Source organism: Ursus americanus, chromosome 30 (genome assembly GCF_024610735.1).
Source record: "Ursus americanus isolate L20-20 chromosome 30, mUrsAme1.1.p, whole genome shotgun sequence".
Lineage (NCBI taxonomy): Eukaryota > Metazoa > Chordata > Mammalia > Carnivora > Ursidae > Ursus > Ursus americanus.
The window spans coordinates 22556614-22583824 of NC_142156.1; the positions used below are offsets into that span (position 1 = coordinate 22556614).

The 27211-nt window shown below is 56.8% G+C and overlaps 1 protein-coding gene across 1 annotated transcript in view; it reads left to right on the forward strand.

Moving 5' to 3' along the window:
• Positions 1–24776, forward strand: part of TMEM132C (transmembrane protein 132C) — a 196992-nt gene extending 172216 nt beyond the window's left edge. Inside the window, exons 6-9 of the mRNA XM_087857167.1 lie at positions 14434–14639; positions 15444–15717; positions 16835–17026; positions 22088–24776. Of these exons, the coding sequence (XP_087713293.1) occupies positions 14434–14639; positions 15444–15717; positions 16835–17026; positions 22088–23281 (1866 nt within the window). The 3' untranslated portion in view covers positions 23282–24776. The remainder of the gene's footprint in view (positions 1–14433; positions 14640–15443; positions 15718–16834; positions 17027–22087) is intronic.
• The last annotated feature ends 2435 nt before the right edge of the window (positions 24777–27211 follow it).

Consider the following 27211-nt stretch of genomic DNA (forward strand, 5'->3'; position numbering starts at 1 on the left):
CTAGTTCAGAAGGCGGTTGTGAGGGTTGCCAAGTGTTATCAATCAAGAAAAGGACGTGACCTAGTAGCCAAACATGGAAAGGACTTAACTCTGACCCTGGCCAGCTCAGGGAATCCCTCGACAGCCCTCGAGGTAAGACGGGGCTGCGGGCGGAGCACTGACCGGCATCCTCTCTGTGCCAAGCACGCTGTTGCTAAATAATTAGAGTTGCAACTTATTTCGTGTGTACCGGTCAGTGGTGTTTTAGAAAGCTTCCTGGGCTGGGTAACCATCACCGTGACCCAATTTTAGAATATTTTTGTCACCCCGTTTGCCGTTAATGCCCATCCCCACCCCCAGCCCTGGGCAACCACTAATTTACTTTCTGTCTCTGAAGATTTGCCTTTTTTGGACATTTCATAGAAATGGAATCATACAGTATGTGGTCTCTCATTAAAACAGCTCGGTGATCATTTCTTACACATCTCTCTTGACACATCAGTGCACATCCATATATAGAAAAATAATTTTTAAAAAATGGGATCACGAAACACAAACTTCTTTTACCACAATTTTATAACTGTCAAATCTACACACACACACACACCCCTGCAGCCCCCCTGTCAGCCCGCAGGGATCAGTGTGGACCTGCCCCCTCACTTCTATGCCCCTCTCCCCGTGGGTGGGATCACGCACACAGACCAAACACACAGAGAAGGGTGGGTTGTGCCTGTGTGTGTGGCAGAGACGGGCCACGGCTTTTACACCGCTCCGCCTGTTCCCTCCTCTCGCGTGTCCCTGACCGGCGGGCATCTGGGAAAGGGAAGCAGCGGGTGGCGAGGGGACTGCTCTGCCGGCGTCGGATGTGAGTGGGGGGCCCTGGGAGCTCCATGAGCGTCTGTGTAGATCATCCAGGAGGAGGAAGAGCAGCATCCCCGGGACAAAGGCCTCGGGGAGGGGACACGTGAGGTGGACGAGCAGCCCCAGGGCCCCCGTGACCCCACGGAGTGGTTGCTGTCCCCATCTGTCCACACGCCAGCATCTTCGGGAGAATGACGCGTCCTACAGCTGACAATGGGGCCTGGGGTCGTGCCGAGCTCTCTGGGTTCACAAAGTCACGGTATCTTCACAGCATACGTTGAATCACATGCTGGTACATTCCAGAAGGTGTATGTTGGTGATTTCCTGGGCACTGTTCCAGTACCGGGGCCTCAGCCATAAGTAAAACACACGGAATCAGGCATCGCGGTAATGGAGAGGGGCAGACGGAGATGAACACGTGAGGATGACAGGTGGTGATGAAGGTCAGGGCGTGGGGGGCCATGCTGAGAGGGGCGAGGGGCCCTCTGGATGGGGCGGTCTCCGAAGAGGACACAGTGGGCCAGTTAGCAGGAAGTGACAGCTGTCAGTGCCCCCCGTAACTGTGCACCCCCGTCTGCACCGTGCTCCCCACGCACCCCTCATGCTAAGGAGCGGAAGCTGGGGCGCCCCACCCCACCCTCCCGAGTCACCCTGGCCGCAGCCTGCCCGTGCCTTCCCCGGGAGCTCCTGAGGCCACAGGTGCCGAGGCACCGCCCACGACGGGCTGGGGGTGACACGACTTCGAGCATCGTGACGGGATTTCCAGCGCAGCCTGCCTGACCTCCAGGCCACAGCCCTGGTTAAGGTCCCCGGCGCTGAGCTAACAGGAACACATGTGGCGACCGGCTGCCCGGCTCTCCCGGGGCCCACAGGGCCTGTGCTCTTTCCAGAACTCGCTCGGTGGAGGCCTCAGTTTCCCCCGGGCACTGCTCCTGTGGGCCCGAAACTCCCTCTCACTGAACGTGCCCTTGATCCACTAGCCCCGAGGCCTTGGGAAGCTGGGCTCTTACCAGCAGCCCCGAAGTGTCGGTCTGTGAGGCCCGGGGCCACTGTGGGTGGCGCCCCTCGGGCCCGGGGCAGAGTGGGCCGACCTTCCCTGGGAGGGAAGTGCACTCCCCACCCTCACGCCCGAGGGCGCTGGGAGCAGCATCTTTATCTCCAAGAGCCACGGGGTAAAAGCAATCCGAGGCCCGCAGAGCAGTTCCTGGAACGCGGGGCACCAGGCCCAGCCATGCCCCGTTCCCGCCGTGTCTCCACTGCCATGTGAGGACGCTCCAGGCATGAGAGGCTCCCCCGGCGCCAGAATCCTGCGGCAGAGACTCTGAGGGCGGGTCAGGTGCATGCCCAAGCCCCCCGCTGTTGTCTTCCTCCAGCCCCCATTCTTCCTCCAGCCCCCGTTGTGTCCCCTGCAAAACTGCGAGATACTCGCCCTCACCTGGAAAGTCTGCTGTGAGTTTTAGCCTTGGCGCACGCAGAGCAGGCAGGACTGTGCGTTCACGTTGGCGCCTCTTTCGTCCCAGGGAGACCCAGCACCGGGGTGCTCACGCTGGGCTGGTCGTGCCCCAGGGGGACATGGGGTGATGCTCGGAGACGTTGGGGTTGTAGTGACTCAGACAGAGGGGGCTGCTGGCATCTGCTGGCTGGAGGCCACGTGGGCCACTAAACGTCGTACCGTGCTCGGGACCGTCTGATCCCACAGAATCACCCGGCCCAAATGTCGAGAGCCCCAGGCCTCGGGTTTACTATCAGACTTTTGATTTCCTCTAAGAGCAACAGGGTCCTGCTGGGAATTCTCGTTTGGATTTTAAGTAGATCACACCAGTGACTCTGAGGTCAACACTATTACAAGTTCATTTTGCAGATAAAGAAACTGAGGTCCAGAGAGGTCGAGTGACTTGCCCAAGGCCACACAGCCAGTAAATGGCAGAAGCGAAATTCAAACCCACATCTGCCCGATCGCCGGGCCCGTGTGGTCTGCGGCGTCTGGTGCGCTCGGGCACGTTTGAGAGCGCACTGCTCTCCTCACAGCCAGATGTTAAGATTTGCCTAAGGCTGCATGTGCAGTATGGCAGCTACCTACCACGTGTGGCTATTTAAGTTAATTAAAATGAAATAAAGTGGAAGTTTCAGCGCTACAGCTGTGCTCGTGAGGCATGTGGCCAGTGGCCGCCATCCGGCTGGCACAAACACAGGGCGCTTCCAACAGTGCAGGAAGCTCCACGGGGAACGCAGACCCAAGCCTCCAACCCTCCAACCAGAGCTGGGTGGCAGAAACAAATGCCTGGGACTGGCCAGCAAGGAGCAGATGGCTCTCACCCTCTGTCTTAGGCTACAAAGAATAACTGTCCTAGTAAAAGACCTTTGCAAAAGATAAGGCCGTTTGTTTACGAGTCAGACTTCACTGGAGCCAAGAGAGGCTCCATCTGGATTCGCCTAAGGAGCCCCGGGAATCCTGCAGCCGGGAGCGAGTGGCCTTCGCAGTGACGAGACATGTCCGGCCAGCTCCGTGGAGTGCGGGGTACGGGGGTCCAGACTGGAGCCACGTAACTGGCTTGCCTCGTGAAGCTCCGGTCTGGGTTAGCGTCCTGTCCTGCCAGATCCCGAGCTTCCTGTCCCTCTTCGGCCTCTCTGCTGAAATCAGTTTGCAGACAAGGATTTGGTCTCAGGCCGCGTCGCACGCCCGCCTTCCCAGGGGTCCATGACGGCTCTGTCAGGGACTACGTGCTTGTGGAGCGATGAAGACTCCAGTTGGCTTAACGAGTAAGGGCAGCAACTGTCCTGTGCATGGGAGGTCTAGGGCAGCTCGGCTTCACCTGTGCAGGTGTCATTCTGAACCCCCATGTGGTGGCCCCTGGAGGCTGGAGGCCCACAACTTCTCAGGCTCAAGTGCAGCAGAGATGAGAGGCTCCCTTTGCTCCGTCGGAAATCCAGGGACTTGCTGTCAATAGGGCAGGCTGAGCTGCGTGACCACTCCTGGACCACGACCCGGGGCCGGGGCAGTGAGATGTGTCGGGCGTCGAGACCTCCCGAAGCACGTGGACCGAGCATGGGAAGCATGTGGCTCCATGGGGGTTCCCCTGAAAATCTTTCAAAAACTGTTTATTCTAAATTAAATGAGTAGATGTCGGGCAGCAGAAATAACGGGGGTCCGGGGCATCTGAGCTGGAATGCGGGTTACTCCCATTTGCTCTCATGTGTGCGCCCATGCAGCTCTGCTCCTGAGCTCTTAGGGGATGACTAATGGCCATACGGTGTCAGCTTAGGGACCATGGTGCCTCCTCTGGTCCTCCTTGCTGAGATGCTGATGGCAAGACAGGTGTGCAGGTGGGTTTGTGCTGGGAGGATGTCCAGGAGAGCCTGTGTCCCTGGTTCTCCCTGGAGGACATGGCCCTGCGGTTGGCTGTTGAAGCCAGCGGGTAATTGGCAAGGAAGTGGACGCCTGGCGTGTGGACAGTTTGAATGGGGCAATCCCGGCTCAGAAGAGGAAAACACCTGTCAGATAAAGAGAGCAGACTTGCTTGAGACTCGGACCAGCTGGCCTGCCAGCTCCCTCTGACTGCCGAGCTCCCAGAGGGGAGACCGGTGTGGTCGTGGCCAGGGGGGCCTGGTCCTCCAGTACACCCCTCCCAAGATGCCCCCGTCTATCATGTGGCTAGACTGTTTCTGTGCTCGCTGCCGGGGGACCCGTGATTACACCCTCTGCTCCTCGCTCCCAGTGACAGAGTGACAGCACCGCGTTCAGTCGGCGGCGGGGGCTGCTGACCACCCCCTCCCCCAGTAGCTCTGCTAGGCCTGGGGGTTCAGAGAGAAGCCACGGGACACCCAGTCCCATCATCCTGGATCCAGGACTTCAGGACCTCAAGTGACGTCACCAGAGGAAAGCGAGCCCATCGCCCCCCGGGGATGAAGGTGTCAGTGACTCGGAGAGACAGGTCAGATCTGTTTAGGGCTGTCACTCTGGAAGCTTCTTTCCACGCTCCTCCTCAAGGCAGGAATAACCAGAGCCCCTGAAAACAGACTTCTGGGCTACGGCATCCGTCTGCCCGGCCCTCCGCATACGCCCCGCCCACTGGCCCTGCCCCACCTGCCTGCCCGCCGTGTGCCAGGCGCTGCGCTGATTCCCGCAATTGCGGGATTTCTCCTTGAATTCTCCTGGCAGATCTGAGATGCCGTGGTCTCCTCGCACCACACGCCCCAGCCTGTAGCCTGAAGGAGGATCCCCCACCTCCCCTGTGCTTCTGCTACAGGCCCGGCCCTGCCTCGGGGCCTGCGCCCAGCAGAAGGGCCGTGTTGAGCGCTGGGCCTTTGCTCGGACGGTAGATACCGAATTCCACTTTCTCCGCGTGCACGCGTGCACACAGGCGATGGGAACCGTGTCAGCGGCGATCTCACACCGTGGACCTGTACCAGAGCATCAAGGCGGACGTCTTCAGTGCATACGACTTTGACACGTCAAAGTACCTCCATTAACTCTCAGAGAATACCAAAGGCTTTTTTTTCCCTTCAAAAAACTGTGTGGCTTCTAACCGTCCATGGAGGGGACGGAGCTGCGACCCTGCTCTCCAAGTCACACGGGCTACTGTGCATGATGGTGTGAGGCCGACTTCCGAAAAGAGAAGGAAAGAAATCAGGTTTAATGAGTCTCTTGTCGGTGAGCGCCTTGGCACGGAGACGTCACAGAAGACCGCGTTATCACAGACCTCAAGCAATGTCTTTACATCCTTTGCCCTTTTTTATTCCAAAGTGAAAGGACAGAGATAACTTTTCACCAATTACATTGGCAAAGATCATTTTAAAAAAAAAAAAAAAAAAGAGGAGGCTTTCTGGAGCTAAACCACTGCTGTCACGTCCGAGTCCGAGTGCTACTCGCTGTGTGACCTTGGACAAGTTGTTCAACCTCTCTGTGCCCCAGTGCCCGCACCTGGAAGTCTGTGGGCTCCGCACAGAATCTAGCATACAGCAGACACTGCATAAATGCTAGCTAGCTCTTCCTGTCGATTCCCTCTTCCTGGGACCTTCCTCCCCCAGACCCCACAGGGCTCTCACCTCCCCGCCAGGGAGGATCCGAGCAAACGTCACCTCCCGGAGAGTCTGCTCTGCTCCCGTCCTCGGGTGAGGGTCCTTCGTTCGTGTTGCTCGTGGCCTGTGCTGCTCATGGCTCTTTCCTCGTCGGCTTGTTCTCATCTGCGGCCGTTCTCCCGAAATGTAACCTCCCGAGAGGAGCCTCATGCCTCTCACTTCCTGTCTCCGGCACCTGGACACAAGCCTGGAATGGAGCAGGGGCCCAGGGAGTGTTTGCTGAAAGAAGGAGCCCTCGGTCGGCGGATAAAGGAGGCACAGTTTAGGGCCGGGTGGTGTCTGCAGGTCGGCTCCCTGCCACACGCAGAGGCCACACGGGCACTCCCCTTCTCTTCCCTGGCCGAGTGCCCTGGCCAGCATCCCAGCGCGGCCTCCCCGCCTCCCATCCCAACCTCCCCTCCCGGCCTCTCTCCCTCTGGCCTCCTGGCCTCCGCTCCCCTCCCTGCCCGGCCCCGCCCAGCCAGGCCTGGCTCAGCATAGCCCCCTCTATAAGGACCGGATTCCTGAGCCGAGCATGCGGCGTGTCCGAGTCTCGGCGCATTCCTCATGGTCAGCTGGATAAACTGCGAGTTATCGCTGCACAGATTTCCGGGGCCGTGGGAGTTCCGTTTGGCCTCGGCGGTGAGGGGCAGGAGGGAAAAGAAGGGAGGCGTGCAGACCTCGCCTCAGAAACACTGGCTGGCCCAGGCCCTGCCTGGCCCTTGTGGTTGTCTCCCTGTGATGTCCGAGCAGCCACTGTGACCCCTTCAGCGACGAGGGAGCCTGGCGTCCAGGAAATGTGAAGCTTCCCTGCGGCCGCCGTGGGGGAAGGCTGCCAGCACGCACAAGCCGCATTGGCCGAAGGTCATCGGAGACAGAAAAGGGGTCAAATCCCAAAGCTGGGTCCAAGTGAACGCCGCTGCTCCAGGACGAGGAGTGCTCCACAGACGCTTCCCGAATCCACTGTGTCCTTCCCAAACCTGGGAGCCAGGCTCCCCGTCTTCTCTTCCTCCCAGACCTCCAGTGGTCACTCTGCCTCCTGAGGAGGAGAGACAGAAGGATAAGAGGGGGGACTGGAGCGGGGACAAGGGAAGAGGGAGCATGGAAGCCCCTGAGAGTGACGGGTGGGTGCACCTGCAACCAAGCACTTAGCAGCTGTGCCCCGTTAACAAATGGCCCGACGTCCACTTGTTTTAACCAGTGATCACATATTCTTGCTTCTGCATTTGCAGGCCATCCGGTGGTGTGTGGGCTCAGCTGGGGTGGACCCCTCACCACAGGGGGGGCTTAGACGGGCTCCATGGGTCTCGTTCCAGGGTGGTGGAGAGGTAGCAGCGACTTTGGGGAAGAGCCTCTCCTGGCCGAGCACACAGAGCCCGCCCGAAACACGCAGCACCTCTAAACCCTGAGCTGGGACTGGCCAGCTGTCCCTTCTGTTCACATACTGCTGGCCAAAGCTCATCACGGGGCCAGGTCCACGGCAGGAAGGGGAAATAGGGTCTGCCTGCAGTAGGAATGAGGCAGGGATCAAAACCAAACAGCTCCATCATCACAGAGCCGGTGGGCATCAGGGTTGAGAGCAGAGGTTAGGGGTCGACTCTCTGTGTGGCTCACTGACTACCAGCTGTGTGATGTTGGGCGAGTTACATCACCTCTCTGTGCCTTTGATTCCTCACTTGAAATATGGTTGGGATTTGAAAGATAAAGTACCTTCCCTCGTGTGTTCTTGGTGAGACTTCAGTGAGATCAACCATGCGACCCTCTCAAAATGGCTCCTGGCTCAGTGTAAACGCTCAGCAAACGTTTGCTGCTGCTGTTATGGAGCATGGGATCGCCGGTGAAATCCTGCCTCCTCATGTGCACTTGTGTGTGCACCTGTACGTGTGCATAAGCACACCTGTGTCTGCACCTGTGCGTGTGCGCCTGTGTGTATGCCTCGTTTTTGTGCACCTGTGTGCACCTGTACATGTGTGCACCTGTGCATATGCACACCTGTGTCTACACCTGTGTGTGCACCTGTGCGTGTCTGCACCTGCGTGTGCACCTGTACATGTGCATAAGCACACCTGTGTCTGCACCTGTGCGTGTCTGCACCTGTGCGTGTGTGCCTGTGTGCACCTGTACATGTGTGCACCTGTGCATATGCACACCTGTGTCTACACCTGTGTGTGCACCTGTGCGTGCATGCACCTGTGTCTGCACCTGTGCGTGTGTGCACCTGTGTGTGTGTACACCTATGTGTGCACTGTGCACAGTGGGGCAATGTGGGACCTGGTAGCCCCGAGTGGCCCTGCTGGCAGGAAGTGTGGCCCTGTGCCTGAGCACCAGGTACTATTTTAGGCACAGAAAAAACACTGAATGCTGAACAAAGCCGTCAAAAAGCTTTGTCATCCTAGAGTTTATGTTCTAGGAAGAGAGCACAAACGATAACCACAATAAATAGGTAAAATGCATAGCGTATGAGAGGGTAATACATGATAAACGAGAAGAATAAAGCAAGGGAGGGGTCTGGAGTTGCGATCTGAATACAGATGTCGGAGAAAGGGCCCCTGGGGAGTGCACGTGTGGGTAAGGCAGCGTTTCTCAGCCGTGGCACCACTGGCATTTGGGCTCTGCTGATCTTTGCTGGGGGCCGTCCTGTGCGGCAGCACCAGATGTCATTTGCACATCTCCCAGCTGTGACAGCCCCTCCCCTAGTGGTGACAACCAAGAAGATCTCCAAGGTTTGTCAAATGTCCCCTGGGGGACACAATGGCCCCCGGTTGGTCTTCTGTTGAAGACCTACTGGAGATGAGGAATAAACCGCACAGGCAAGTGGGGGAGGAGGTGCCATCAGGCAGAGGAAACAGCAGGTGCAAAGGTCCTGCTGCAGGAGGACCAGCGGGGGCACAGGGAACAAGGCAGGGATGCCTGGAAGATGCACAGAGAGATCCCAGCACACATCAGGGAAGAGCTGGTCTCCTCTAAGGATTTTGCCAGAGTTGAAAAGGGTTCTGTGATTCATACGAAGTTCTCCACGCTAGCCCCAGGTTAAGAAGATGGGAAAATGTTGAGAAGAGGTTTCTGGGTTGGAAATTCCTACTCGTCCTTTCAGATCCCTCTACCTCCTCCTCCCACTCTGGGAGGTTGACCTTTGCGATCGCTTTACCAGGCGTGGCCATCCCCGGTTTCCCCGCGGGCTGAGGCTGTGGGAGGCTCCAGCAGACGGGTGGGGGGCGGGGGCAGCAGTTTGTTCACCCCCGGGGCCCCTTCCTGCAAGCTTGCAGGTTGACAGCGGCTGCACCCTCCCCCAAGGTCACGGCTCCTGGAGGCAGGCGTCTCAGACAGGGCAGCGCCCATGCTGGGTTCCGGTAGCCACCCCTCAGCTGGGCTTCCCCGGTGTCCCAGGGCTGCTGTAACGCATGGCCACAGACCGGGCGGCTTAAAGCAGCACTATTCTCCCCCCGCACGGAGGCCAGCAGTCTGAAACTGGGGTGTGCGCAGAGCCGGTCCCTGCCTTGTGTCTGCCAGCTCCCGGTGGCCGCAGCCCTTGCTGTTCCCTGGCATGTGGCCGCATCTCTCCGTCTCTGCCGGTGTCCCCGCATCACTCTCCAGCCACTTGCCTCCTCACCCGCTTCTCCTCCTCTGAGGACACCAGTCCCCTGCAGCCCACTCCGAGCTGGTATGACCTCGTCTCAGCTGATGACGTCTGCAAAGACCCTATTTCCAAACCAGCTCCTGGTCTGAGGTTCCACGTAGACGTGGAATTTGGAGGACGCGCTTCACCCCTCTCCCCATGTCTGTCTGGCGTGCTGTGCCATCTCCTGCTGGTTTCCCGTAGCCCTGCCCGCACCATTATACAGCGTGCCTTTGTCATACTCTCCTCCGGGTGACATGCAGCGTCTGTTTCCTGCCCAGACTTGGACTGATCCAGCCCATCCGAGCGGGCTCGTTTGGGATGGGCCAGGAGACAGGTGGCCAGGGCCGCCAGTGGAGAGGATGCAGATGTGACCCTCCCGGACTCGCCGGCCAGCAGCCTCTCTCGGCCCCTTCCTTTCCCTGCTCACCTGCCAGCAGGAACGGAGATGACCCCAACACCGCGTGGCACAAAGGATGACTTCCAAGGCCCCAGTCTCAGGATGCTGCCTGGGACGATAACCGTCCAAGCCGTCCGGCAAATCCACCATCTGCAGCCGCCATCAGCAGGTGCGAGCCTCACCCGCCTCCCCACCGCGGGCAAGCCCCCACCTCCGGAGCCCCAGCTCCCCAGCTGCCTCTTCTACTGGGACTACGATGGCTGCCCAGAGCTCCAGAAAGGACCGAAAAGAGGAAAGCACATTGCAGATGTTCTACAAGAAAGCATTGCTGCTGCGTGAGACCACGCAGCATTTCGTGTGAAGAGAGCAAGGCCACGGACTCAAGAGTACAAGGAATGCAAATCTGATTTTTTGTGTGTCTGAATTTAATTTTTATTTCCCGCCCCCCAGGCTCCTAAGTGGCAAAAACAAAAACAAAAACAAAAAAAACCCTCACACACACGAAACAACTATGCCAGGAGTTTGATTTCCAAATATAATAAGTTTGAAATACTAATTAGAGATCCAAGTGGAGATGTTGAATAAGCTATTGGGCTCTGGAGGCAGGATTCTGGGAGTCATGGGCACAGAGGTGATTTAAAGCATCATAACTGAATGATCATAGTCATGGAAGGAATGTGTTATGGGCTGGATGTCTGTGTCCACCCCGCCCCGCCCCAATTCCTAGGTTGAGACCCTAACCTGCAACGTGGTATAAGGAGGTGGGGCTTTGGAAGGTGACTGGGTCACGAGGGTGGAGCCCTCGTGGATGGGATTAGTGACCTTAGAGCACAGTCCCGAGAGATGCCTCAGCATTCCACCACGTGAGGACACGGGGAGAAGGTGGCATCTGAGAGATGGGACGGACCCTCACCAGACACCGATCTGTAGGCATCCTCATCTGGGGCTTTCAGCCTCCAGAGCTGTGAGAAACAACTGCTCTTTAAGCCCCCAGTCTGCCATGTTCTGTTATACCAGCTGGAATGAACTAAGACGGGAAATAGAAGATTACATGGAAACGGAGCAAGGGGGATTGCATTATTTCAAGGAGCGAGTCTCCAAGTGGTCCCAGACCTGGACCATCAGCATCAGCTGGCACTTTGTTAGAAATGCAGATGTGGGGGCCCCACCCAGACCTGCTCAATTGGAGACTCCAGGGTTGGGTCCAATAGTCTGTGCTGTGAACTCCCTCTCGGATTTTCTGTTAAGTTTGGAACCTGCTTGGTTCAGAAGTCACATTGGATGTCAATGGTTGACCAGCAGATGGCTTTGCCCTCCCCCGTGAAAGTGGTCCCCAAGCGGTTCCCCACAGGAAGGGTGTGGGTGATGTTGTCAGGAAGTCGCCACGGCCCCAATGACAACAGAAGATGTCAACTGACCGAGTGCCACTCAACCAGACCCACCCTGGCCCCTCCAGGTCCTGAGAGCAGGCATCGGTGGCTGGGTCAGTGGCCACCATGTGTTTGGAGTGCATGGTTTAAATGTCCGAGTGGGCAGAAGCCAGTGGGCAGCTTTCTCAGTGGGCGGCCCACCCACCATGACAGATGAAAGAGAGTCCCAGAAATGAAGCCAAGGGACTAAAGAGATTCCTGTGGGGTTTTCGGTTCTTATTTTGCAGATAAGCCAACTCATTTTGTGATATTGTGGTTCTCACTTCTAGCCACTTAGGAGATGATTAATGCATCCCGAGACTTCCCCAGACATTTATGACACCTTCAGGAATAGCAGTGACAATGGCTCTATCATGCACTGCAACTTCATACCCTTGGCGTTCTTCTTAATTATTTATATATTCTGGAGGAGCCAGGTTCCCTCCCACCAGAGCTCAGGAAGGTAATAAATGAGCAAAGTCAATGGTCTGTAAATTACAACATTGATTAAAGAAGTGATTACTGATATAACTCTTGCTGGGCTATTATGCTAATGCCTGCCCAGATCCAGGACAGTGTTTACATGCTAATGGCAAGTCTGGGACAGCAACTAAAATTGGTTTCCACCCTTAATCAGTAGGTAAACATTTTTAAACCACTCTTGACCATGAGTGAGAAGATCCATCCATGTGTTCCCCTCCCAGCTGCTCCTGCCACTGTCCCCAGCAGATGGAGGAAATTCTCTCCGCCCAGCCCTCACCAGCTGTCCTTCAAACAGAAGCAAGGGCTAGAGATGAAAACTGGGCCCAGAGTAGCCATCCATAGTTCCAGAAGCTGGGGAAAGAGAGGGTGACCACATGAACTCATAGCTCAGCATCGATGTGATTTAACTGGGTCCACAGACCCCCAGAAGGAGACACTGTTCCTTTGAGAGTACACAGTCCTGACAAGAGACAGATAAGCAAATTGGCGATTGTAGCCCTAGTGTGGTAAGTGCTACATGAGGAGTCCATGTGTGACTTCGTTAACCCCAAAATGTTGTGCAAAACTGTATGTATTTGCATTTCCATAGCAAGAATTAGCTTGACATGTGTTCTCAAAGGAGTCAGTGGCCCCAAAAAGGTTAGGAAAAACTGCTTGAGAACTTTCTGGAAGCCTTCAAGTAAATGTCTTGCATTTCCACTGCTCTTGGCTCCGTCATGTATCTGTTTCTAACCACATCTCCCCTCACCCCAAGATCCTTGTTTGGTTGTCCTGAAACAGGCATCCCCATGAAGAAAGGGTTCTCTTCATTCACCCATCACCTGTCCACTCATCCTTCAACCCAGCCATCCACTCATACGTACATTCATCCATTCATCTATCCACCCATTCATCCATCTATCCCCCCACCCACCCATCCACAAACCCAAACATCTATCCATCCATCCATCCATCCATCCATCCACACATCCATCCATCCATCCATCAATCCACCCACCCATCCACCCACCCATCCACCCATCCACCCACCCACCCACCCACCCATCCACCCACCCACCCATCCACCCACCCACCCATCCACCCGTCCACCCATCCACCCGTCCACCCACCCACCCGTCCATCCACCCATCCGTCCATCCACCCATCCGTCCACCCATCCATCCACCCATCCATCCATCCATCCACCCATCCATCCATCCATCCATCCATCCGCCCATCCATCCATAAATACACCCACACATCGACCTGTCCATTCAGGATCTGCTCTGCTAACCTTCTGCTTCATGAACACCTGCTGTGTGGAACCAAGAGATCAAAGATTTAAAAAGATGTACTTCTTTCCTTCAAGGATTCCAAAGTTTGGTGGTTGATCTGGACACATGGGGCCAGTATAAATCGCATTTGATCAACTTGAATACACAAGACAGTCATGTCATTTCTTGAAAACACAAGTTGATTTCTAGTCTCAATTTTCAATTCATTAAGGCTACAGAGCATAATCCCAGTCTAATTTTCAAAAGACGTAAGTATTGCCAAGGCCTTGGGAGAGGGGGGTTTCCAGTCTTCCAATGTTCTGCTTACAGTCCCTAGGGCATCCGTTGCCATCAGAGTTACCTTGGATATGGTCCTGTCCCTGTCCATGGAGCCCCTTCCAGCTGGTCCCAGGGACACAGGCATCTTCCTGCCGCTTGTTTGCCACGTGAGAATGTCCATCGCGCTGCGTGCAGATTCCCCTCCCTAAGGTTTTAGACTTTGGAACACAAAATCTTGATGCTTGCAGGCTTTTATTTTATTTTCTGTGTGTTTGTCTTGCTTTGTGCTCTGTCTCAGCCCTTTCCTGAGGCAATGATGTGGTGGGAATGGGAAAAGCAGAGGGAGAAACACAGGGGGAGGGGACATAGATTGGGAGTCCCTAATGTGATACGGCCGTTCACAGGCTAAGCAGTTACAATACAAATATATAAAGGATCCCGGGGGCTGGCGAGGTGTCTGGCCAGGCCAGTAGGGAAGAAAGGGTGTTCTTAGGCAAAGGGAGCCTCGTGTGCAGAGGCTTGGTGTCTCAGACTGTCAGGAGCGGGTATCATCAGAGATCGGTGAGTCAGGCTGCAGAGGAAGAAGGGAGCACAAACCCTTCCAATCCTGGGAGGGTGCTTGGGGTGCAGCTCATCTTGTGAGCAGGCATCAGCCAGGGGAGCAGATGCCTCTGGTACCCACCGAGAGTTCAGGCTCGGCCGCAGCTCACTTTGGGATTGGGCCACATTCCACGTCAAGCTACTACTGTTTTCTGTCCCAGGGTCTTCTCAGGGGCCGTGGGCTAGTGTGTCAGCCTGGAAATGCCAGGGGGTTAACACACGGGGCTGGTGAGAGATGGGAGCCTGTAGGTAATATTCCTACCTCTTATCCTTCAGCGGGACAATTTTGTAGGCTTTCAGGAGGTTCCAGAGAAACTTATCCACAGCAAGGATGAGCTCCTCTCCCAAGTAGACCAGGAGCACAGAATCCTTGTCTCAGGCTCTTCATTGAGAGGATCCAAAATGAAGCATGTGTGCTTTGCTAGAGAAAAAGACAAATGGAAGAAAAGTAGTCTGCAGGGCCCGGTGACTTCTTCCCCCTTTCTGTCTTTGCAGGTGTCTGACCACTGTGACTATGTCTTTGTCAATGGCAAAGAGATGAAGGGCAAGGTGGATGCAGTGGTGAACTTCACCTACCAGCACCTGAGCGCCTCCCTGCACATCACCGTGTGGGTGCCCCGGCTGCCCCTGCAGATTGAGGTCTCTGACACAGAGCTGAGCCAGATCAAAGGCTGGAGGGTCCCCATTGTGGCCAGTAAGAGGTGAGCCGGGGATGGGGAGATGCAGCAGGGCCATGGTAACAACGGTTTTGTTTACTGACCACACTGCAGGAGCCAGGACAGGGCCAGCATGTGGTAGGTGCTGGTATGATCGCGTGATTACATTCTCTCCAGCCTCACCAAGGCCCGGGATAACCAGCCAGGCAGGAGGCTGAACAGTGGCACGGTCCACATCAACCCCAGACTGTGTGCGTGCTGCACCTGGGCTTCTCGCAGACAGGCCTGAAAGGGGCCCCCAGAACGAAGCGACAGAAGTGATACATTTTTCTACACATGAGCCACAGTTTTGCCTTATAATGTTCTGAGATGAAGAGTCCATTCGTGGGGAGCCTAGAAGGGCCCATCTCAAGAGCACGGTACAGCTCTGTTCAATAGACCTTGCTGCAGTGGTGGAATGTTCTAGAATCACGTTGTCCACAATGGCAGCCACTAGCACGTGTGGTTGGGGAGTGCTTGGAATACAGCTTGTGTGATCACTGATTTAATTCTTGCTCATTTAAATTAAATGGTAAACAGGCACACGTGGCTGTCAGCTACTTATGGACTGGACAGTGTAGACTCCGTCAGTGTTAGCTCTTAAGTCCTTCGCCAATGAACGTCTCCTAGAAAGAGACGTCTGGGCCTCGGTGCCACCCGTGGTGGAACCGGCGCTCCCGCGGGCTCCCGAGGCTCCCGCCTGGGATGCATCCCTTGGTGGCGAAGGCAGCCCCCTGCCTGTCTGGCATGTGACTCCGGCGCGTCTTTGAACCCATTCCTGGGACCTGAGAGCTTCTCCTCGTTCCCCAGACCCACGCGAGAGAGTGAGGACGAGGACGAGGAGGAGCGGCGTGGCCGCGGCTGTGCCCTGCAGTACCAGCACGCCACCGTGCGCGTCCTCACCCAGTTCGTGGCCGAGGGCGCTGGCCCATGGGGCCAGCTCAGCCACCTGCTCGGCCCCGACTGGCAGGTCGACGTCACCCACCTGGTTGCAGACTTCATGAAGCTGGAGGAACCCCACGTGGCCACCCTCCAGGACAGCAGGATCCTGGTCGGGCGGGAGGTCGGCATGACCACCATTCAGGTAGGGAGCCAGAGCCCGGATTTCTGCCTGCTCGGCAGCAGATACCATGCCGGCTGTGGCAGGAGGCTCGCAGGAAGGGTGGGTCATTGTGCCCAATTCCTGGCCCCCAGTGTGGCATCCTGGACACTGGAAGGTGAGCCTGGACCAGCTCTATGAGTCCCAATCTCCTTACAAACAGAATTGAGAGGCTGGTGGCCACAGGGCCTCAGCACCCCGTGTGTCCCCTCTCTCCACTCCTGCGTCCTCCATTCCCGACACCTCCCGGCACTCCCCGTCCTGCCTCCGACTCCCCACACTTCATCCCGCTTCCCTCCGTGCTGCTCCTGCCCGGGGCTGGGGAGGTGCCTCCCTCCTTCCCTTTCAGCCCTAGTCGTTCTGCCTCGGACTCTTCCAACGCACTCTCTCCAAAGGCCTCCTAGCCTTCTGCTCAAGGAAATGCATAGCATGGTAGGATCTCAGATCAGATGGCAGGGAGCGGTGGGCCTTTTCCGAAACCCCTCCAGTTCTGCCCCACTGACTGCACCTTCTGGGGTATCCCTTTGGATCCTGAGACCACAACCATATGTGGTAACAATAGGGATGTTTCCATCATTTCATTTGGAGATCTCACGGGCGACATCTGGTTTAGGAGATGCGGCCAAAAGTAATGTTTCAGCAGAGGATACATTGTGCCAGGGGTCCGGGGAGGGGGCAGTAGACTATTTGTAGTTCAGTTCTTACCCGTTAGCTCCGTAGTTCATTTAGAATGTGATTCAGGTTGCACAAAGTCAACTTGTGTGCGACTTTTCAGGAGCCCAGTCAGGATGGTCATGTGCAGTTAACCAGGTTGTGCAGTGTACAAGAGTGCCTCATCAACATGGGAGGGGTCATTTCCTTCTAAAAATATAATGGATTTGAACATTTATTGCAATTTTACAACAGACAGAGCTAAAGTGTCTTGGGGAAGGGTGGCTTTGTCTGATTCTTGCAAAGAGGCATGGTAAGGGCTGGTGTATCTATACTAAGAAGGCGTTTGACTCCTTTGTCCGGCATCCTGGACCCAGGCCCGGGGCGAGGTGGAAGTATTGCTGGGGGAGATTCCCGCATCTGGCAATATTCTGTCCTGCCAATCCTACAGGTGTTGTCCCCACTGTCCGACTCCATCCTGGCAGAGAAGACGGTAACCGTGTTAGATGACAAGGTAGCAGTGACGGACTTGGCCATCCAGCTCGTGGCTGGGCTGTCTGTCACCCTCCATCCCAGCACAGAGAACAGCAAGGCCATCACCGCAGTGGCCACAGCTGAGGAGCTGCTGCGGACCCCCAAACAGGTAGGGGCCTCGAGGGCAGGGGTGGAGAGGGGCAGGGCAGTCGCTGTGCCTGACTCGACAAGAGGGCGGGGGGAGGGAGGGACGGGTCAGAGCAGCTGCACCATGTTCCAGAGCACGGTGACGGAGGCTGTGAAAACCCACAGGACAGCGTCGTCCCAGTCCTGGCCTCTGCCATGAACCGCAGTGACAAATTAGTGGCTTAAAGCAACACCCACTTACAAGCTGAGCTCTGGCTCGGGAGCCTCGTGGGCTCCGCTGGGCTCCAGGCTCGGGGCACCCAAGGCTGAGAGCAAAGAGTCAGCCAGCGTTCTGGGGACTAATCGGCCTCCCTGCTCGTCCATCTCTCTGCAGTTCTGTGACAGGTGTCGCTTTCTTTGCTGGCTGCCCCCTGGGGGCCTCGCTGGGCTCCCTAAGGCCACTCATGTTCCTGCTCACTTCCCACACCCACATTATCTTCAAAACCAGCAAGGTGCATGGAGGCCTTCCACGCTTTCCCTCTCTAAGCTCCCCTCTGCCTCCAGCTAGACCAATCTCCCGCTTTCAGAGGCCCCTGTGACTACACTGGGCTCACCCAGACCATCCAGGCGGATGTCCCTCTCTTCAGGTCAACCGTGCCGCACACCAGACCATCGTCGTGGGAGCGGCATCTCCTTACGGTCCTGGGTTCCAAAGACGAGGGTGTGTCATTCTAGAAATCGTGCAGCTGCTCCCTGACCGTGCCTCGGAGCATGCGTGGGAGGGACCTGGAACACATGCCCACCCGTGTCGGCCCCGTTGCTGGCTTCCGTCTCACCTCTCCCGGGGGCGTGCTGTTTCTGCTTCCTCAACAGCAAAGTAAGGGGAGAGGAGAAGAGTGGGGAGACGAAGCAGGGAGCTTGGAGCTCTTTGCCGAGAAGGGGTGATTCATTAGGGCTGATTGGCGTGGCAGCCTCGCTGGCGTGGGGCAGAGCCCCCAGTCCCTGGGCAATGTCTCCCATCTGTCTTCATCGGCTCCTGGTAATTGGAGGTCCCAGCACTGGCTCGGGAGCGGTTTATGGATGTAGTTCATTCGATTTGCAGACACGACTCTTGAAAGGATGGAGCTCTAAATCATTCCTGGGCATGTGTTATTTTAAGTCATTCAGAATTTTTCATCTTTGGGGAAATGCATTGGCTTCTGCCGAGAGAGCCCTGTGTTCCCGCCTCACTGTAAGGAGCTAATGGAGGGACTTACTCTCAATCACACAGCAGGGTTGACGGGGATGGATTTCCGCAAGCCCGTGGTGTTCCGAGGGCTTAATTCAGATCGTCTGCCATTCAGGGGGCTTGCTCTATGTGAAGTTCTTTCTCCGTCTCGAGTTTGTGAAGAAAAATTAATTCAGGGTGGAAAGTCAGCCAGGATGAACTCGCAGACCGTGTGAACTGTGTTTTTATGTCAGCCCTCGGCGTGTGGAAGGCTAGCACCTTGTTCTTGATACTTCAACCCTGAGATACAAAAGCTGAAAGATTTTTACGCCTGTAAACACGAGGGCAGCAGCCTATACCTCCCCTGTGCCTCATATGTTCCAGAGAAGCCAGGATGGAGAAGTGAAGGGAGGAATCCCCCAGCATTCATGCATCCCATCTGGGCGCTAGAAGGGGGTCTTGCCGATGGACATGCACAGAGGGGACAAGGGTGGGAAGCAAAATTACTAAGCCATGTTGCCTGTCTCACCTTTGATTCCCCCAGAAGCTGAGCCCGGCACGAGGATTCCTGTTCAAATGTGAAGGGAGCCCCCGTAGGGGAGTCGGGAAGTGCTCCCGGGGATGGAGGACAGTCAGTAGAGTGTGTCTCCCGCTCGGCCCCCACTGTGGCTCCCGGAGCCTGCGTCTGCTGGGGAAACAGCATTGACCAGGGACAAGGAAGCGGGTTGAGGGCTGCCTTTGCAGGGTGTTAATTCCTTGGCACTTCTGGCTACAGGCATGGGTTCCAGTGGCCAGAGAATGCCCTCAGGCAAAACCATCCTACAGAGTGACCCTTGAAAGCTGAGCGGGCAGGCACCACCAGCAAGCGCCATGCCCTCCCCAGATTCCGTGAGCAGTCTCACTCTTCCCTCTCAGGCCACCGGCACCGGCATTGGTCTGCGCTTTCAGTTACGAGTGACAGAGACCCAACCCAAGCTGGCCCGAGCAGACGTCGGCATTGATCAGTTCATGCCCGGGGGTTGGTATCTTCAGGTCAGGCTAGATCCCGCGGCTCAGTGTCCCCAGAAAGCTTCGCTCTCATTATCCACTATTGCTCTCGATTCTGGGAAATGTCCAGCCACGATGTCTTCGAACACTGACTTGCCCCGTTGGTTCCCTTCTGCAACTTGTCACCAGAAACTCTTGGTCATTCTCATCCTGTCCCTCGTTTCCTTCAAGTTGTCTTCTGTATGTTTCATCCTGTGGTTGGATTTTGGGTACATCCCCTGGCTCTGTCTCCCCGGACACTGCCTCTCTCCCCAGATGTGTCTACTCTGCTTTGCAAACCAGCCGGTGGGTGATGGATTTCCACCAGAGCATGTTTTTGTTTCTGGAAGTTCTAGGTGGTTCTTTCCACACCGTCCTGTTCTTTTTCTGCTCAGCCCTCCTCTCCATCCACGTCCCATAAACTGTTTTATTTCAGTTTGGGCTGTTTTGTTGTTATTGCTGCTGTATCTTATTTTATCACCTTTTTCAGTTGTTCTAGTAACCAAAATCCTTGGTCTGCTGAGCAGCGTGAATTGTTTACGGTTTCCTGTCATGGTAAAGCCCTCCCTCTCGGGAGTGTCATTTTGTCTTATCAGAGTGTCTCTCGAGCTGTGGCTGCCTCTCTTTGCTCCTGATGGGAATTCTTTGCAATCCCGCATTTGCACGGGCCGCTCTTTGCTGAAGGCTATGCGCCACACAGGTCACGTAACTGCAGACCCCACACCCAGGTGTGGGGAAGCGATGGGGTTTGGATTTCCAGGGGACACATTTTCCCAGCTGTGCTCAGAGCACAGATAAGCAGCATTGCTGTTTCCGGCCCAGTGGGGAGGATTTCCTCATCCCCCCTCGGCGGTTCTGGCTTTATGCATCCCCATCTGACAGTCCCTGGGTGGGCATCAGCACCCCGCCACTGGCTGGCAAGCCTTCTCAGCAGCTCTGACACCTGCCCTCAGGCCCCCTCGGTAGCAGCTGTCTGCAGGCACCCCTCTGGTATGCGTTCCCTCTTCCTTTCCGAGTCCCAGGAATTTGCATTGCTTTTTTGTGGGTATTTTTACCTAGTTTTTAAATGGTTGCTCCACAGCCCGTCTCCTTTGTTGTTGGAACGTGCTCTTAAGACAGTCTCCCTCCCCCTCTCTCTCCATCCCATAACTCTTCTTTCCCCTGTGCTGACCCTCTGTTCCAGGAGATCCCCCCTAAGTTGCAGGCCACTACCACTGTAGCCTTGCACCCCAACTCGGCAGCCCCAGGGAATGCAAACTTCTCCTCTGTGGGTCCAGCCAAAGCCCAGGGATCCCATCCCATCGGCTGGTTTCCATCCCGAGCCCCTTCCCGAGCCAACCACTGTGGACGGTCCCATGCCCAGCTGTGGACCTGGAGGGGCCGGTCCAGCCCACCCCATGCGCAGACCCTGAGTGGGGAAGACCGGGTTCCCCAAAGCTGGTGTTCCAGTCCCTGCCAGAAAAAAGGGGTAGACCCTAGCCAAGCCACGAAGATGTCTCTCTCAGACCCTGTGGTCGAGGTGTTCACACCGCCACTTTCAGTCGGGGAAACGGAGGCCCAGAAGGATTGTTTAAAACAAAACAAACAAACAAACAAAGACGAAAACGAAAGGACCAGGAGAAAGAGCAGATCCGTGTATTTACTTCACAACTCGTATTGAATTCTTGGCCCTTTGTCGTCTATGCCCGGAACCTGGGACCAGGGGAAACCCTGGATCTTCACCCAGAACAGACCCCTGGGGCTCCGTCAGCTCTGACCGATCTCACAAACCTTGTCCACTCTGCTCCTTGCACCTCCCCCACAAGCCCCAGCGGACTGTCCCACAGAGGTTAGCCTGGGCCCCTGTCGTGGTCGGTGCCCACCCCTCCCCTCCCGGCCTCCCACCCCCTTCCCTCTCCCCTGCCAGAGCTCCCCAGGTACGCATCACACACTCCCCCAAGTAAGCATCACAAGCACACTCAGGGCCACACAGACTTAGCGGCCCGCACACCGCGGCCAGCGCCCGCAGGTGACCCTTCTTCCCCCTCGGGCTCCGGCTATCCTCTCCATGGGCTCCTAACACACCTCACTAAATCCTGGTCTGAGACAACAGGGGAGAATTCCAGACACATCAAAATCGTCTCCTTCAGCCCCAGGTCCGCACAGTGACCTCAGAGCCACCGGCCGCCAGGAGACAGGGCAGCCGCGGTGGTCCGGACTCGAGCAGGAGGGCTGGGCTCAAACCCCAGCTCCGCCACTTGCCTGGGCGAGCTCGGACGGGCTCCTCCTTCTCCCCGCAATCCGGTCGCCTCACCTGCAGAATGAGAAGCAGTGATGGTCACAGCACCTGCCCTGGGGTGCCGTGAGGGTCAAGGGAGCCCGTGCACGGACGGCACTGAGCACCGTGGTGGGTTCCCAGGAGGCCTGGCGCCACAGGTGGCCGCGTCCCGGCTCCCAGAACCTGGGTGTGTGTCACCTTGCACGGGGACTGGACTTTGCAGGTGTGAGGGAGGATGCTGAATTAGGGAGGTTACCGCGGCCAATCCAGACATGGTGAGAGGCTGAACCCTGGTGAGAGGAGGCGGGGGCAGCAGTGGGCAGCAGGGAGCGCCGAGACTCGGTGTCTTTGTCAAGAGATCTCGGGGGGGGGGGTCTCAGTCAGGTGTCCCTGTGCGTGTCCCCGGTAAGTATGATGCTGACCACGTCACCAGTCTACATTTATTGTTATTTCAGTCACAGTGATTGATCTTGATATCAAACCTGCATGTTTTCTCCCCAGATTCATCAGCGCCAGGTCTGTATCTCAGTCCAGATCCTGATTCGCTGGGTTCTGTTCCGGGAGGGCGGGCAGTTTCTGAAGAGGTGCCCTCCTAATGGCCTCTCTCCCTGCAGGAAGCGGTGGTCAGCACTTGGCTTCAGCTCAGCGACGGCTCGGTGACGCCCCTGGACATCTACGACACCAAGGACTTCACCCTGACGGCCACCTCCCTGGACGAGGCCGTCGTGTCCATCCCCCAGGCCCGCTCTCCCCGGTGGCCGGTGGTGACGGCTGAAGGGGAAGGCCAGGGACCACTGGTCCGAGTGGACATGACCATCGCGGAGGCCTGCCAAAAGTCCAAACGCAAGAGCGTCCTGGCCGTGGGCGTGGGCAGCGTCAGGGTCAAGTTTGGCCAGAACGACGCTGACTCTAGCCCCGGCGGGGGTGGGGACGGCGACGAGGCCGAGATCAAGAACCACGCCAGCGACCGCCGGCAAAAGGGCCAGGAGCCCGAGGGGCCCTTCCACGGCAGTTCCTCCGCGGAGCGTGAGGAAGGGGCCCTCCGGAGAGGCGGCACCACGGCCAGGCCGCTGCTGGACAACCGGGTGGTAAAGAGCAGCCGGCCGGACGCGGGCAGGCCGTCCGGGGAGAGCCAGCTGCAGAACATCCCCCTGGACTTCACCAACTTCCCGGCCCAGGTGGACCCGCCCCGGGCGGGGGGCGGGCTGGGCGCCAGCGACCTGGTGCAGACGCCCCGGGGCCTGAGCGACCTGGAGATCGGCATGTACGCGCTACTGGGCGTCTTCTGCTTGGCCATCCTCGTCTTCCTCATCAACTGCGCCACCTTCGCCCTCAAGTACCGGCACAAGCAGGTGCCCCTGGAAAGCCAGGCCTCCGTGACCCACTCGCACGACTGGGTGTGGCTGGGCAACGAGGCCGAGCTCCTGGAGCACGCGGGCGAGGGCTCGCCGCCGCAGGACGAGCACACGACCGTCCTGGACCACGCGCCCGGCGGCAGCGAGGAGAGCAGCCGTCTGCTGCTCAACGGCGGTGCCCGGCAGCACGTGCAGGGCCAGGTGCACCGGCCGGACTCGGCGGCCAGGCCGGCCAGGGACCCGAAACTCGAGCCCCTGCACTCGCCCACCTCCAAGAGGAAGAAGGTGAAGTTCACCACCTTCACCACCATCCCACCGGACGACGGCTGCCCCACCGTGAACTCCATCCTGGGCGGCGGTGGCGAGGACATCAAGTGGGTGTGCCAGGACGTGGCCGCGGGCGCCCCCGAGGAGCTCAGAAACTACCTGGAGAAATTCCAGGACCAGGCGTAGGCCCCTGGGGCACCCGCGCCTCACTCGGTTCCGGAGCAGGTCTGAGCTGGCGTCTCTTGCAGCGAGGGATTGTAGCAGCCGGGGACGGCAGAGTCCCCGGAGTCAGCGGAGCAAACTGGGCGGGTGTCCGACTGAGACGCTGGCCTGCACACGAGGCCACCTTCGGAAGGTGATTTTATGAGTCAAAATAGAACACAGACAAGCTACCAAAAATTATTTGTTAAAAAATGCAAAAAGACAAATAAAAAGACAGAAGTGATCATCTCTTTATATTTCTAAGAAAGGAGCAAAACCTACAGCGAGGGCCTGCTGAGGGACAGTTTCCGTGTTGGTTCGGTGTCCCCTTGGGAAGATGGCCTCGATCCGTCAGCCCCGGGAGGCGGGTGCGCGGAGAGGAGAGGGGCCAGAGCCCCGCCGCTTCTTGGGGTGAACCTGAGGGTTTTGTCTTTACTTGCAAATCTTCTGTGCTCCCACATTGTCTCCCCCAGCCCCCCAACATTTTCTTTCTGTGTCCTACATGTCCACTTGATTTGTATTGAATGTTTTTTCCGAGCATCAAGTGGTATATTTTTCCTAAATTAAACATACGTTATATTCCTATACATTAGATGAATTCTTAGCAAGAGTCTCAATTAATCCAACCTTGAAGTAGTTAAGTTTGATGCTTTTCTGTGTCCCTCCAGCCTTGATGTTTGCTGGGGTCTTACAATCAGAGGGGGACAGGGCACTGCCTTGACCGGCCATCCCCCTGCCACCCCCTGCCACCCCTGCCACCCCAGCGCCGGGGCCACAGCCAGTGGGCAGGATGCTGCCCGGGGCCATTGCAAGGGGACGCAGCCAGCCGCACAGACGCGAGCTGGCCCAGCACCCCGTGGCTCCATCGCTGGCGACGCAGGGACACCCCATGTCAGGGGAGGTCCGGTCACATCCACAGGGAGAGGCCATACCCAATAATAATCTGTGCAGCCTCCCGTGGTAGATCTGTCTCGAGACCTACAGATAACTGAGAAATGAACCAAGATAAAAACTGTTGGAGGGTGTTTGAGTTGTTTCTCTGACTTTGTTGGGCGGAGCACGCCGGCGCGAACTGAAGGGATTAAGATCTATGTTAGACTGTCCATCAGTGTGGTTTCTAACAGCCCAGCCGTGTAGCAGCACACGGCAAGATGCACTCATCCAAAGTCAGTTGTAGGTGGCAGAGAAGAGCACGGTGCGGTGAACCGGCCCTGCGGGAACTGCCAGGCTCTGGGACCATGGGCGGCTGGCCGGTTCGTCCTGCTCTCGGCAGCCCTCGCTCACGGATACCAGGACGCTCATGGTTTTTATTTTTTTAATTACTAAAATCAGTAGCTAAGAAAGGGTCCTTGAAGCCTCGTAACCTTAGCTGGACCTTTTAAAAAGATATTTCTAGCACATATTATAGACGGAAAGAAGGAGATATTTATTTATACCTGTGATGCCAATTGTCATTAAAATGCTTTCCATGGCTTGACAAGTCTGTATGTCGTGGGGTGTTTCTTTTTCCATTTGACGCCTGTTTCCTCTTTCCCTGCCAAATGCACAGCGCACTGAAGAGACCGCCTGGGTTTCTGGGAAGGAGCCTCGCCAGGCTCGAGGTGCCGACCTCTGTCCTCCTCTCGGGTCTGCGACGAATCTGCAGTAATCCCTGGGATTTCTTGTCCAGCATCCTGGGCACCGGCAGCTCCCAAGGCTGCGTGTGCCCAGAACCGCCAGGAGGGCCGATAAACACAGTTTGCTGACGCGGGGCCGCCAAGCTCCAGAGCGACGCGGAGGCCGCCGGTCCGAGATCCGGCCAGAGCACAAGGGTGGGAAGCTGGGGGAAAGGGCTTCATTTATTCTGACTGTTCTCGTGTTTGTCGTTGGAGGTTTCCGTGGGGCTGTGGTTGCTGTTGGTTAGCTGGGGGTAGAGCAGTTTTTGGTAGAAGGTAAGGTGGTGGGATTTTTCTTTTTTTAGTAACAGCTTCATTCAAGACACGATTCACAGGCTGTAACATTCGCCCATTTCAAGGGCACAATGCACTCGTTTTTAGTTTATTCACAGAGGTGTGCACCCTTCACCACACACTGATTGTAGGAAATTGTCGTGGTTCCAGGAAGAAACTCCATACCTGTTAGAATCACTCCCCATTCCTCGGAAACCCGCAGCTCCAGGCAACCACCGGTCTCCTCTCCGTCTCTGCAGATTTGCCCAGATGCTCTGGGGTCTTATCCTCCCGGGAGACTCCTGACAACTGCCCGCGTGGGATCGTCATCCCCACGACGTCGTCAAGTGACACCTGTTCTTGAGGGGGGGCTGATGGGCTTCATGCGCGGTGACGTTTTCCCAGTCAAGGCACCAAGAGAGCTCCGCACGCCCGAACACGGCTGGATGGGTGCAGTGGGAGAGGCAGCAGAGTCTTCAAGACCTTTTGTGTCCACTCCTAAATCTAGCTGGCTATGTCGCTAGTCACACATTTCTTTAAAAGACGAAGGCTCCAGATAAGGGGAAGGAGGGTTGTGGTTGGCTCCAATGCAGGGTGCTTATCTCTGCCCTGAACTTATAAAGGGATCAGAGCCAGCCACCTCCCCCCCCCATGCACCTGCAAGAAGCCAGCCGCCAGCTCTGGGCGGATAGCCCCATGGTCCACTCGGGTCCCCTGAGCTGTGCCAGCGCTGGGTTCCTGAGACAGCGAGGGTGGTGGAGGGCTTCCTCCCCAGGCAAGGGGCTCAAGGAACACCTGTCCTTGTTGGTGGAGAGCTAAGAGTCCAGGCTGGGGTGACCGCCTGGTCCGTGTCCCCGGGGACTGACCTGGTTTTAAAAGTGGAACGCCTTTTTTATTTCCCAAATTAAATATTATACACCTTAAGTTTACACCCTGTTTTATGTCAAATACATTTCCATTTAAAAATAAATTAATTTAAAAAAAAATGAACCAGAAGGCCCATGTCCCATGAAGCCCGTCGGGGAAAGCTGGGCTGGCCGGCCGCCCCGGTCTGTTAGCAACACCAACTCCCATGAAGAGCTCTGTGTTGTCAGCAGGGACCACCGCCTGCCGCCACGTCCACGCGGCCTGTGACACGGGATCGCACCGTCCCAACCTCTCCCTTGGGGCCGGAGCCCTTCCCTCCACAGAGACCTCGTGTGTGTGCTGAGTGGGGTCAGAGGGCGGTTTCTCCTTATGTGTACCTGCGCTAAATAGAGGTAATTTAAAACCATTTGTCCAACCCTAAAACACATTGGATCGGTCAGCAGGATTCCCCACGCTGCCTTCTTCTGAGTGCCGATGCTCTCCACCCAGCCTGCAGGCCTGCCTGCCCGCCCCCGATGGGGGAGCCTGTGTCCCCACTGACCGAGTCTGCAGACACACGACCTCTTACGCAGCCGCAAGGCTGTGTGTCAGCTCCTTCTGCAAACAAGGTCACAGGTGCGATGCGCGAGCACCGCCTCCTAGACGGCACCAGCTTCTCACGGTGACCTGCGTCTGAGACTGGAGCCGGGCTCACAGCCACAGGGAAGCTGTCTGGCTGCACAAGCCGTAATTCCTCCTGCTCACACGAGCAGCGAGCACAAGAGCAGCTTGTCTCGGGGATGCTGGTCCCACTACTCGGCACACACCTGTTGAACACCTGCTATGTGCCTGGCCCGGGGCAGCGAGCAAGGGGTGGAATGATTAACGAGACCTCCAAGCGCTGGCGGTCAGAGGGCGGAGGCAGAGACGCGGGCAGACACCGAGCAGAAGGATGGGGGCGCGGTGGGGTTGGTGCGTGCTGGGCCGCGTGCCTCCCCCTGCTCTTCTGTTCCCTGCGGTGTGCCCAGACGGACCCGCACGGCCTCTCAGAACACGAAACCGTTCTAGCTCACACGAACAGATCTCCAACATGAGTGCGTATTAGCATTCATCTTTGTTAATACTGGCAATCGTGTGTTGA